This window comes from Chanos chanos, chromosome 8 (genome assembly GCF_902362185.1).
Source record: "Chanos chanos chromosome 8, fChaCha1.1, whole genome shotgun sequence".
Classification (NCBI taxonomy): Eukaryota; Metazoa; Chordata; class Actinopteri; order Gonorynchiformes; family Chanidae; genus Chanos; species Chanos chanos.
Window position 1 is genome coordinate 24,634,977 of NC_044502.1, and position 14,340 is coordinate 24,649,316.

Here is a 14,340-nt window from a genome sequence, read left to right on the forward strand (position 1 = left end):
TACAAACGTCCACAAACGTCTCGTGTCGCGGTTATGGAACACGGTAACAAAACTCGGTAACATTTTTTATTTCACAGTTAACACTATAAGACATGTAAATCATGAAATTATTATTCTATTTAAAGTTATGTCAAGCTGTATATTCTGTGTTAGGGGGATAATGGTACACATATTTGGTACAGGATGTTCAGTTCAGTGCGCGTTGTGATTCGAGTGAATAAAGTCTAGCTATAACCACACGCGTTACGTGCATTACTTTTTTATGTTCTGATGGTCCGTCAACCGAAACGTCCATAATGGAGCAGTAACTTATCAACTGAATTAGCACATGTTCAGTGACGAAACCTCGTAAGTATGGCGACCATAAAGCCAGAGCTTGAGGACCCTCCCGTATCCTTCAGGTCCTCTGTTTGGGAACATTTCAGTTTTCCAGTGAACTACAGTAGCAATGGGCAAAGGCATGTGGATAAAATGAAGGCAGCGTGCCGGCATTGTTAAACTGAAATCGGGTATGTTGCTGGCAGTACATCGAACATGATCTCATTTGAGACGGCATCATCCAAATGTGAATATTACCGGTACAAGGAAAAAACAGAGTGGAGAGCAAACTGGAAATTGTGGCCAGTTTGCCATTGTTTACAAGTTTGTGCAAGTGTATAAGATTACAAGTAAATTCGTATTAAATGAAAGGAAATTTAAAGTTTTGCACGTCTTTTTTCACTGTACCGAATCCGTACCGTACCATGACTTCAAAACCGGGGTACGTACCAAACCATGACTTTGGCGTGTTGTTACACCCCTGATACATATATACACATACACATACACATACACACACAAATGAGGGTAGGGAGCTGATTTGTCTCTGGCAAATGGCCTTTTTTACTGCAAGCCCATGTCTGCACACTACAACAGAAACTTCCCACTCACACACTTCTGAAAGGCATCAAATGAGTGATCCTTACTGGAGAGCACAAAACCATGGAGAGCTGTGTTTGGCAATGACCATGGCAAAAGTAACTCAGGCAATGATCAATAATATACAGAAAAAGTTATCTGGACATGATCATCAGTTAAAAAGACACTGTCAATGAGAGAGGGAGAGGGAGTGAGAAAGACGCTTTCGTCCAGTAAAGAGCTGCTCAAGATGAACTTCAGTGGAATGAGACAGATTCCAGACCTCCGCCTGAACCTCCCAACATTTCAGTGCAGACAAGCCCAGTGGAGGGAGAGATGAAGGCCCCTCGAATGGCCTCCCAGTTCTGACAGACTATCTGGATGATGAGTGAGATCTAGAGCCTCTCGGAAGCAGCTGTTCACCCAAATTCCATACATAACGCAGCGAAGCAGAAAATCCTCAGCCGACACTGAGAGACACCCAGCCATCTCAAAAGAGACCGACTCAATGAGGACAAGGATTTGGCTTTCACTTGTTGCTGAAAAAAAAAATCAAAGCTTACAGCAGAGCATGATATGCCCTGTTCTTCTGTTATTTTCCCCCTCTTCTTTATCCCTGTCAAAGGAATCCTCATTATGTTTCATTTCTCTGATATCAGGCAGTGTGTGACAAAGAGTGCGTGCGCAAACACACACACAGTCAAACCGCACACACACCTCAAAAGAATAGAGTCAAAAATTTAAGCATTAAACCACACAAACAGTTCACAAATCTGTTGAGCACTGACACACTTCAACAGATTATTTTCAAACACGCAAAGCCAGTGGTCTGACCAAGCAAGCTATGACTTGGAGCTTTAAGAGCAGGTTTTGGTAAACAAAAGAAAGAAAGAAAGAAAGAAAGAAAGAAAGAAAGAAAGAAAGGCAGGGGGACGAATAAACCAAGTAAATCAGTGTTTTGCCATTCTCTCAGGAAAAAAATCTTCACCACTGCATCATATGAGAGAGAATCAAGCTAAGAAATCTGGGTGGACTTTCCTCTTTGGATTTGGACTTTGTGATGGCTGGGTGGCCACACACTGTTGCATGGACCCTGTTTGAAAAGGATGAGGCCTTTGGTTGGGTTAGGTGGCTTTGGAAAGCAAACAGAGGAAAGGCCAAAGGCAGCCAGGGAGATCTGAATCAATGCAGACAAAATCTCCAAAGACAACCCTTTTACTGAACACTCCCAAACCTTTATGTGTCTTTAAGCCAAGTGGTTGCTTTGGAAACCATTCCTGCCAGGCACAGATTTTGGAGCCCGGAGTGGCTGACAGCAGTACTGTCATTTATTGTTTAGGAAAGCTACAGTCCAGCTAGACTGTGCACCGAGCACAGGAGTGTTATTCTTTGGCTGGCCTGAACTCTAGGTAAGACTGTGATTAGAGAGATGAGTCTTATTGTCTGTAAGTCAGACGGCGAGCAGAGAGACAAGTCTTATTGTCTGTAAGTCAGACTGTGATTAGAGAGATGAGTCTTATTGTCTGTAAGTCAGACGGCGAGCAGAGAGACAAGTCTTATTGTCTGTAAGTCAGACTGTGATTAGAGAGATGAGTCTTATTGTCTGTAAGTCAGACGGTGATTAGAGAGATGAGTCTTATTGTCTGTAAGTCAGACGGCGAGCAGAGAGACAAGTCTTATTGTCTGTAAGTCAGACTGTGATTAGAGAGATGAGTCTTATTGTCTGTAAGTCAGACGGCGAGCAGAGAGACAAGTCTTATTGTCTGTAAGTCAGACTGTGATTAGAGAGATGAGTCTTATTGTCTGTAAGTCAGACGGTGAGCAGAGAAACGAGTCTTATTGTCTGTAAGTCAGACGGCGAGCAGAGAGACAAGTCTTATTGTCTGTAAGTCAGACTGTGATTAGAGAGATGAGTCTTATTGTCTGTAAGTCAGACGGTGAGCAGAGAGACGAGTCTTATTGTCTGTAAGTCAGACGGTGAGCAGAGAAACGAGTCTTATTGTCTGTAAGTCAGACGGCGAGCAGAGAGACAAGTCTTATTGTCTGTAAGTCAGACTGTGATTAGAGAGATGAGTCTTATTGTCTGTAAGTCAGACGGTGAGCAGAGAAACGAGTCTTATTGTCTGTAAGTCAGACGGCGAGCAGAGAGACAAGTCTTATTGTCTGTAAGTCAGACTGTGATTAGAGAGATGAGTCTTATTGTCTGTAAGTCAGACGGTGAGCAGAGAGACGAGTCTTATTGTCTGTAAGTCAGACGGTGAGCAGAGAAACGAGTCTTATTGTCTGTAAGTCAGACGGCGAGCAGAGAGACAAGTCTTATTGTCTGTAAGTCAGACTGTGATTAGAGAGATGAGTCTTATTGTCTGTAAGTCAGACGGTGAGCAGAGAGACGAGTCTTATTGTCTGTAAGTCAGACGGTGTGCAGAGAGACGAGTCTTATTGTCTGTAAGTCAGACGGTGAGCAGAGAGATGAGTCTTACCGTCATGGCCTGAGTTGAGAAGGTGTTCGCCCAGGTCACAGCCAAACACCCTCTCCTTTAGGATCCCTCGCTGCTTCAGCTTCTGTTTGGTGGGTCGCGACTTCATGAAGGTCCGTAGAAAAGTGATCAGCTTGCCGTGTTTCTTTGACACTGGAAAGGGAAATACACACACACACACACACACACACACACAAGCATAACTGAGCGTGTACACTAAGACTGGAGTCAAGGTGCTCAACTTGTTTTTGTTATTGACAATGCAACGCTGCATCAGAAAGTAGCATGGCAAGTTTGAATCAGAGAATAAACATCTCATAGTGACAGTTTTCAGATAACAACTGTCCTCACAAGGTGTCAAAAAAAAAAAAAAAAAAGAACCAGAGCAAAGAGGAAGAGAACTGTATTCTAACAGACCATTTGCAAAGTCATGACTGATAATCAGTGTTTAGTGACCACAGCAAAACACCACTTCTGCAGACAATCTCTGTCAAAAATAAGAAATGAGCATCAAAAACTAACTAGCCCAGCGACATTGAGCATTCCTTTTAGTCTGTTTGGCGTACTGCACATCTACATCCCAAAATGGGAGCCTTAATCAGAGGATCTACTTGTATGGTAAAAACAATTGTTTCACCAAATAAAGTGGATAAACTAAAAACAAAGCACTGACTCTGTCAAGAAAGAGCAGCTCTGATCTGTGATGTTACTGGTGTCTTTCACAACCATCTGGAAAAGGAAGAGTTTTTCCCCTTGTGTCTCAGAGCAAGAGACCCTGGTTGTGATGACCAACTGCGTGATTGTCATACCTTTATTATAGTCCTACAGAGCATAAAGGGCATGCTGCTGTTGACTTTTTAAAGCTGTTAACTCACTTGTGCTGTTTCCAAAAGCTATTATCTCTTGGGGTAGCTCACTGAGTAGGATAATTAAGGGAGAGCTGGACCAACATAACAACAACAACAAAGAGAAGCAGACCTTATGGACATTTACGGTCAGTTGTTTCAGAAGACGCAGCATGACAACCACAGATAAGGGGTTGGTGACATGTATGAGATCACAGAGGAACACTATTCCCTTTCATGTCATCAAACAGAAGAAGAACAGAGGGCTGAAATGAGCAACTTTTAATGTTTCACTGCTGACAGTCATAACACACAAAGCCCATCCAGAAGCCTGTGCTAGAATTCACACCAACAGCTCTTGAATAGAGCAGAGGAAAAACACTCACACACACACACGCACACATTTACAGTCAAAAGATCCCATCTGAATCTTAATGTGACACTACTGAACTAGGCCATGGAAAGTAAAGTTTTGGTTATAAAAGAATATTATCTCTTAAATCTACCATCCATCCTGGAGTTTCCTTCATTTCTGTTTTGCACATTTAAATCACCCCCAGGACTACCAACAGAACTATCCATATGGTAGAAATGTTTGCTTCATTAAGTCAGCTGCTACAGAGATGTGGAGAGATTGTAGGAGGCCAGGACCATCAAAACCAGTCCTACTGCAATAACACATGTGAATTAGAGTGTGTGTGTGTGTTTTGGACAGGATATAGTACTGTAAGTGACACAAGTAGGAAGGTCTTTCACTGAAACAGATCCTATTCCATCTCAAGCCTTGGATATCCCCAAAAAACCTCTCAAACCAAGCGAATCATCCTAGATCGTGTAGAGTGTGCCATACATGACCACAGTGGGACGTGTTGATTCTATGGTGGATGAGGTAGTACAAACCACAACAAAATGAGAACCTGAGTCATCAACACTCATTCTGAAATTGAGTAGCTTATGACAATGGCTTAAAAACAATTAAATGCTACTTGTGGTAAATACTCCATAGGTTCTTAACTTACTTTGCACTGTTTTCAAAAATGTTACGGCTGTTTTGCTCCATAGACAATGGTCATATGAAATGCATTTCCTGAGGAAAATCACTGACATTGCAAAAAGAACAACTTTTCTCTGGGCCAGGGTAATGAAATGTATAAAACTACTTGGACAGTCCTGTAGCTTTAAAGTCATTAGGCTAAAGCTAAAGCAACATGGTGCTCAAGTTATTTCAAAATTCTAGATTTGACATTCCTCGAGATAAATGAAAAGCAATTTATATTTGCCACCTTTTTTCCTGAAGTGTGAGGCTATGCTACCATTACGCTCCTTAAGTGTATTTTGTACACTGACACTCAAAGTATCACTCCACCATGTAAAGTTCGAGTTAGTACATGCCCCTCCCGCTAGCGAACTCCCGTTCTTAAAAAATGCCGGCAATTACCCAGTTTAAGGGAGACGCTTCAGGGAGCAGGTACCTCTATCAAAGAGGGCGAGCTTGACAGGCTAAACAAGTCCAGCTCTGTAGATAATATTAACTCAGTCATCCCATACGTGCCAAGGGACAAACAACCATGAATTTGACTAGGCCCTTTACCCAAACATACGATAAACACGTCACACGTGTAAAGACAGCGACCTCTGTTTGGATTAACCTCAGTGTGTTCTGTCAGAGTAACCGCGTGGATGACTGGTCCAGGTAATACCAACATTTGAGGACGCACTTTCCAATTGATCATTCTTCAATTAAGATTTGAAAATGAAAACCATACTACAGCGTACGACCACCATAATACAGCATTTGATTTGTAATACATATGATAAACTTATGATTTTTGCAACTGCATCAACATTTAAAATGTAAAGTACCTGGGATTAAACCGTCAAGGAGAGCATAACCTGGCCCAATCTGACAATTTCCTTTTACAAAATTTCGTACCGAAAAGGAATACTTCCATGTGTTAAACCTATTAAAGTGCCCAATATGGAAAACATAATTCAGCGAATGAAAAGTTAAAAGAATATTTCAATAATGAATTCATTTTTAAAAAGGCACAGTCACGCCACTGAGTCTTCAAATATCAGTTAAACAGTAACAAATACTGGCGACTTCGCCCAGACATTTCATGGCTACTTGGGTTATGACTGGCCCTTCTCAAGAATTTGCTTAAGGCACAGAGCGGACATTTACTTACTCTCATTGAAACAGTGATCAAAATATTCGGGGTATCACTTAACAGCGAAGTGGGGGAAAGAGAAAAAACAGACAAATAAAATGTAAAAAAAAAAAAAAAAAAAAACATAACTAAAAAGCTGATAAGGTTAATAACAGATAAATGCCTTGCAGTATGAGGAAAACCGTGTTAAAGATAACTTTGTATACCATTTAGACCAAACATCCTGACATTCAAATACATACTGACGCTGAACACTATTCCAGATGTTAACTAGCAATTCGGTAATTTGTACCAGCGAAGGCTGTGAAATCAAGTAAAGGAACTGGGCATAAGTCACTATTTCAATGAGACAAAAGCAAACTTAACATTACCTCAGGACAGCGATGCTGAATGATCCCTAAACCGACGGAGTAGATTTAACAAGAGAAGAAGTTGTCGAAATCGGACGGCTGTTACCGACGAACTGACACGGAGAAGATTCGGAGTTCATTCAAAACTGCTGTAGGAAAACACCAATAAAACGTCGATACCTTCCGCTTTCCCAAAGCGACACAAGATAATGCGTAGTGGGTTGTGGATATACTCTGCCTTTTGGTCGTGTCATCTACACGCTCATAGTCAGCAAGCATTCTTTCCTCCTCGTTTTTTCTCTCCCTCTCTCTTTTCCCTCAGTATTTGTCCAGCCCCTAGTATCACTTTACAGCCACACTGCATTCTTCAAACTGCCTGCTGATCCGAAGGGGGGGGGGGAGGAATTTCAAATTCAAAGACGAACGATGACAGTCTCCGAGCTGAGGATACCATACAGGCATAAACCACAGCAGCTACGTTGTACATGCTGTCATCGTAGCGCAAAATCTACATGTGTTTACAAACAGCACTAGGCAACAGCTTATCAATTACTAATTGCCAAAGGAATTTGGCTTTCAGTTACTAGCTTTAAAAGAGAAAGGGGAGATGTTCTGGAAATGTGTTTTGGCTAAGCTGTTAGCACTCTTTGTTTACGATAAAGATTCTTTTGTTTACGAGACCCATTCTTTTGCACAGGGCAGTGACAACAGTCTGGGCTGAGAAACTGCAGTGCACCAAACATCACCAGAGATGGCCTGCTTCCTGACAGATGGGGCAAAGAACAGACTCAGAGAGGTGAGTATGGGCCCTTTCATTGTCTGGCTGGCCAATGCATTGGCTATGCATCAGTGATGAGGGGGGTGTGTGGAGAGAGGGAAAAAAAGCACCAGTTCAGTCTTACAATCTGTTTAAGGATCTAAGCATTTCATGCTTTTATGCTATGAGGCTTTTCCGTGCAATCAGACAATATGCAAAGAATCGAATTGAATCCCATGATCGCACACACACTGTGAACAGTGAGCAGTGAATTTATCCTCTGCATTTTCACCCATCCTTACACACTGGTAGCGAACACACACACACACACCAGGAGCAGTGGGCAACAAACCTGTACCCGGGGAGCAGGGAGCAGTTGGGGGTCCTGGGAATCGAACCGGCGACACACAAGCCTGATTCTCTAACCTCTAGGCCACGGGCTGCCCTAAGGGTGGGTTACACCACACACACACACTTTAAGAACTGTTTCTTCTCCAACACAGAGTGAGGTATACAGAACAGCCAACATGCAATATTAAACCAAAACATGCAGCCAACAGAGAAGTGTGAGGGAGACACTGAGGAAACAGACTGCCCTCCCCTCACAGGAGAAGTACACAGATATTGTTCTATCCTCCTAATACAGCAACTCTGACACAGATCCTCTCAGCTGTCCTGAGGTTCTCACACATGCACACACACAGAAACAGGAAGACAGGGCCTGTTCATCAGGGATTGAGAGAGCAGCAAAAGACCAACATCTGGAAGAACACCTGCTACAACAGAAGAGACCAACACACTGAGGACCCGTGTAATGTGTGTGTGTGTGTGTGTGTGTGTGTGTGAGCGAGAGCGAGAGAGAGCACACTGGGGCAAGTGTAGTGTGTGTGTAATAACAGGACACATTCATTAAAATCAGACACACACACACACTTATGTCTACACATACATATGCACACAGGAATCATCTGTTTGATTTGGAAATAAATTGTGACTGAACAAGACATTTTGCCTTGAATGATAATGGCTAGGCCTGGAAATCCTGGGTTAGAAAATGGACATTAGCATAACCCTGTGAATGATTCATGATACTCTGTGCCAGTCTAGTTGAAGTCTGGCTATGAACTGAACACTACTTTATCCTGAAACATTTTGACATACAGGGAGACCACAGCTCATACTGTGTGAGGACAAAATCATTCATGCTGAAGAGAATTGATGGACTGTTATGCTCACTTTACTAACACAAGCTGAGTTATACTTAACTGGTCTAACTACTATAAATAGTACAAGGAAAAGCAGCAGGAGGAGAAGATTTGTTTGCCACACAATGATAAAGTTTTGACATTTCAATAAACATCTTCACCTGTGGTTCAAAAAAACAAAAATCAAAATCAAAGTCAAACAAACAGAAAAAAACCCAGCATGTTAACACATAGAAGAAAGGCATTCTAATGGTGTGCAACAGTTCTGCTCCAGACTGTAAGAGGAAGAAGTGGAGGAAAGTTGAGAGTTGTGACTTTAAAGAAGCGACGAGAGAAAAAGGCAAAGAGAACAGTATCAGTGAGAGTGAGTCGTTATTAGGGAAACCCGCTGTACATAAACTACTGTAGAGAAGGTTAGTTGATAGTTAGGCGGCACACAGAGGAGTGGGTGTGTCTACCTGAACTCAGTCTGTAGTGATTCAAGGGGTCTGGAGCCCATGCACTCTCCTGTTTAATGCTCTCCATCTCCAAATCTGGATGTAGCAGGGAGAGAGAAAGAGCCAATCAGCCAAGCTCTGAGTAAGAGCTGCACTCACTGCTCTCTGCTAGGCTGGGAGTCAACTCTGTGTTACAGGACGTTGGTTGGGGGAGGGGAGAGGAAACATTCTCTGTCCATTAGGCAGTTCTTTACTTCAGTTAGACTGTGCCATAAACAAGACAATAAACACATTAATGCAGTAAAGAGCACACTTCACCACAGACACACAGACTTCAATGAGCCACCGCTGAAATCAGTGACATTGATACTGTGAGAACAGCACTGATATGAGACAGAGAGGGGGAGAGAGAGGGGGGGGGGGGGGAGCAGGAGACACAGAGAGGGCAAAAGAAAGAGAGAGAGAGAGAGAGAAGGGGGAGCAGGAGGCAGAGAGAGGGCAAAAGAGAGAGAGAGAGAGAAGGGGGAGCAGGAGACAGAGAGGACAAAAGAGAGAGAAAGAGGGAGAAAAGGGAGAGCGAGAGACAGAGAGAGGGCAAAAGAGAGAGAGTGAGAGAGAGCGAGAACAGGACAGAAAGAGAGAGAGATGAGCTGAGAGAGGAGGATGGCAGTATACCAGCACGCACAGGGTGGAAACAGACTCCAGGAGGCCGGCCGGAGAGCAGAGCAGGGGGACACTGTGGGGGGTGCAGGAAGACAGCGAAATAACAGCATTAAACATGCATACACACAGTGCAGTGCAGAAAAGCAGATCAGAAGCACAAACACACAGAAGCAGCAAACACTTGTCAGCATGATCACAAGTACATACAATGCTAATGTAAGGCTCACAGACCTGCAAGTAACCAAAACACACAGTTACAGTCTCACAGAGTGTGTTCAGTTAAAGCCTTAAAGACTGTGTGCACTCAGTTGGAGCCTTACAGATGGTTTCTCAAGAAGACAGATATTATGCTAAGTCATAGCATTACACACAGTTGTCCAGAGGCCAGAGACAGTGTTCATTTAGAGTCTTGCAGAGAGTTCCTCTAGAGGACAGAGTGAGTTCAGTTATAGCGTTACAGTCAGGTCCTCTAGAGGACACATACTGTTTACTGCCTTAAGGTACAGAATTCCTCTCAGAGTGTTTTCACAATTCTTCATAAGCTAGCATAAAACACTTGGTTACATCATCATGTCTCTGTACTCAAACCCCGCCCATTTGTCAGTAGTCATGACGATGAGTCCACATAGGCCAATGAGAACAAATCTGAAGCATACTAGGCCAAAGTGTGACAAAGATACTCCTTGGCTGACAGACAGCAGGCAGGAATGTATAAAGACTTAAGAGCTCCACCACATGCAGGATACAATGTCCACATGACCAACTTTATTCCTCAGTGTGTCTGAGTCTGTACACCAGTTCTGATCAGAGAACATCTATAGCTCACATATTACCGTGTACTTTGCCCCCGTCTTTTCTCTCAGAGTGAATTAACAAAGCTTTTACAGAGAGCTACAGGTCAACATAAAAACCTATGATATTACGATATTTCTTTCCGGTCTGCACAGTCACATAAAGCACTAATCCTCACTGTATGAGATAACAGCGTCTCATCTGCTGTCCACTGACAGACATTCTTAAAGCTGGGACACATTAGCTTTTCCATACACATCACACACTCAACAGCCCCCTGTCCCCTTCTCACATAATACAGTCAGACACACACACACACACACACACACACACAGAGAAATAATCATACACCCATCAGTCCATCCATCCGGTTACTTGTTCATGTATTGCTTGTCTGAAGACTCTTCCTAGAAACCTGTGGGCGGCTGCCCTGTGAATCCTGGTAATACCCACCAAAGTATTCATATACCGTTCTCTGTGACTGATCTGTTATGATGTGTTATGTGCCATAAGCAGTGTGTTTAAGGTGAACTTCATCCAGAGGTTAGGTCTGAGGTGAATGCGAGGCAGATGCAGTTGGTACAATACCTGGTTTTGGCACTGAATTGGTGACAGACTGCGGGACTTTGTCGTTTATCAGCTCCACACACTCGCTGGGAAAGAAGCCGACCTGGAGGGAAGTAGAGAAGATTCAGAAGGCTCTCAGGACTGAAAGAGATATACTGATGTATTAGCATTACCCCTCTCCATGCACTTTTCATATATAAACATGACACTTGCGATTAGAGACATGTGAACTCCGGTCCCAACCTTCAAACACAGTTCACTGACAACACTACGCCACAGTTAGACTCTTTGCTCTTGATTAAAACTCTATGGTATGTGGTAAACAAGTCCAGGGATTGGCTGGAGCTCAGCTTTATAGTAAGTAAATTCTTGTGGTAAGTAAACCTGACACCTTTTTTAGCCAAGCTTTAATCCAGTGTTTTCCCAGGGCAGTGCGGCATAGAATAGTCTGAGAAACATAGGCATTTATGGGAAAAATGACAGACAGATGAGACAACGAATCAGCATTAGGATCTATGCACAGATATTAAGATATTGTTGATCTTCATGAAAACAAATGTAATTCACAGAAAAGCAGGCGTACTGAAATTTCTACTCTGTGTGTAATGGAGCCTCATTGTCTTGGCAGGGTATTTAGTAATTGGTCCTTTCTGAGGAAAATTTTGACAAAAGTTTTAATAAAAATTAAAAGAAAGGTTAAAACTGCTGCATATGAGAACGGATGACATGTTTGCCTGTTGAGTCGTCATGGTGAAAAATTTGCATTCAGTGCAAGTGTTTATTAAGCCTCAAACAGCAACCTGTCCAGCCTTCTCCTAGGATTCACGCACACTGATATAAAACTGTCCTTATGAACTAATGCTAAGAATAAAACTACTGTCCACTTGGGGTTTTCCAGCCCAGTCATTTGGAAATAGAGATAACATTCTCTCACAGTGAGCTGTAAAGCTACTAGTTCCTCGTCTCTCTGCAATAATATCCTGAGTCTGTTTAAAAGGCCTTTAAGCACCACCCATAAAATAAAATTGGAGATAAGAACCAAAGATGAAGCAATAAACTTCAAGTCAAAGTTCAGCGCTTACACACACACACACACACAAAAACACAAACACATGCACAAAGAACGGATAACAGCTAAAGCTAAACCACCAATACCACCATAAACCACCATATATCACATCCCACAGCCAATGGCACAAAAATCACCGGTCTGAATTTTGCCCCAATTCCAACACTATTTCATCTGTATCTATTTCCATGACAGTATTTACCTATTCACCCAGGTCTCATTGTGACCCTGACCTTGGCCCCTAAATTATTCTATTACCACATCACTGCATATACCAACCCCTCGCATCTCCCAACACAACACAGGGCTTTTCCTGTCCAAACCCAGCTCTTAACCTCACTCTGACCCTGCCGCAATCTGAGTGCGTGTGTGTGTGTGTGTGTTTGTGCGTGTGCATGAGTGTGTCTATATGTGTACATGTGCGCACACACGAGTGTGTGTGTGTGTGTACTCCTCTGGGTAACAGCTGGTTTGGGTCCTGTCACAGGCTTTATCCTCTGTCCAGACAATAAGCGACTGACTGACCTGTCTCCAACTGCAGGCTGTCAGAGCCCACACTGACCTGAGCACTGTCCCCAAGTGGCAATGACCCCCACACCACCCCAGCACTGGGCCACAGCATGCTGTGTAATGTGAGAAAATCACAACATTATATAAAAAAAAATAAATAGATAAAAAAAGGATACACAATGTCACCAAAGAGTCCCAGACTAGTGATTAGCTGGTACAGATAAAAAGCACTGGGTTTGTCATATGCTCCAGTCCACATGGACAGATTTAAGAGGGTTGAATCAGTGTGAATAATACTGCCTAAGTAAAACCAAACAGAGCACTGCACTCAAACAACTGGGCTACACACTAATGCAACATGAGCCTAGTTCAGTATGGCAATATTCCCAAACATTCCCGCCTAGCTGGACTAATGTTTCCTCCCTCAGGGCAACCATCAGCCAAGCACTTGGAAAATCAAACAGGTCAGTCAAGGCTAAGAGTCCACTCTTTAGTTCTGCTGCCACCTAAAAACACAACATACACATTCACACTCAAACATATACACACAAGCACACACACTCTCTCTCCCAGACACAAACTCACATAACTTTTCTCAATGCCACTGATCACTGATGATTGGACTCAACCACACTCAACTGATATTTCCAAAACACACATATACACACAGGCATTGATCGTTGCATTGATTGGACTAGTGCTGCATAGCCAAATGGAGTTTTGTATGCTTTGGGGAGAGAACTGAAGTGTAAAGGATGCAGACATGTGCTTGTGCGAAACAAACCTGAAAGCCATGTTTGCCCCTCCACCACGTGGTGTCTTCTTTAGGAGGCATGTCAATCACTGACACTATATCACCCACCTGACAGAGAACAGGAAACGCATCATTCTCAGAATGAGTCGCTGAAACTTACTGTTAATTCAACCGTGTGAGATACAAATACAACACCGCTCATTCTCTCTCTCACACATAAACACAAACACACGCACACAAAAACACACACACACTCATTCACCTCAAAGGAGAGCTCATCTGCGGCCTGTGCAATGTAGCGTTTGATGACGTGAGCGGCAGCGATGGCGGGGACGTTGATGGAGGACTCCTCGTGCACGAGTAAATGGTTCCCTTTGTTATCCACCTGTCCGTGACAATGAGTAACAGTAATGAGAGCAGTGACAGGACACGCAGTCGAATCCATTTTTCAGCAACACAGACTCTTTCACTCTTTATCTCAGCACTCCTGTGCATCACGACAGGAGAGGAAACACAGAACTCAGCTCCCTGAGCTCCTGTTTCCCAGCCTGTGCCGACTGCATTAGTGTTTCTACACTGATCTACCGTGCTGAGGCCAAAAGCTGCTCTAGCTGGTCTGGGCTCTTATGAGAGGAATAAAATGCGAGACAGATTCCTACCTCCATCCATGTGAGAGCGGGCCCGCAGTTGATCTTATTATCAGCGACGGCTGACAGACGACAGAGATAAGCCATAAGCATCTGGGAAACCGTCTGATCAGGCAGATAAAAAGAGAAAACGTTCAGCATTTTACTGTTTTCACCATGCACTGTAAGACACTGTACATATGAATGCTACAATGGTATG

The 14,340-nt window shown here is 43.2% G+C and overlaps 1 protein-coding gene across 1 annotated transcript in view; it reads right to left on the reverse strand.

The window, feature by feature from the left end:
- The window catches only part of arhgap32b (Rho GTPase activating protein 32b), an 85,635-nt gene that overhangs the window by 11,335 nt on the left and 59,960 nt on the right, over positions 1-14,340 (reverse strand). The window contains exons 9-15 of the mRNA XM_030783003.1: positions 14,154-14,246; positions 13,757-13,879; positions 13,525-13,602; positions 11,183-11,264; positions 9,825-9,875; positions 9,161-9,235; positions 3,378-3,527 (exon numbers count right to left, since the gene is read on the reverse strand). Of these exons, the coding sequence (XP_030638863.1) occupies positions 3,378-3,527; positions 9,161-9,235; positions 9,825-9,875; positions 11,183-11,264; positions 13,525-13,602; positions 13,757-13,879; positions 14,154-14,246 (652 nt within the window). The remainder of the gene's footprint in view (positions 1-3,377; positions 3,528-9,160; positions 9,236-9,824; positions 9,876-11,182; positions 11,265-13,524; positions 13,603-13,756; positions 13,880-14,153; positions 14,247-14,340) is intronic.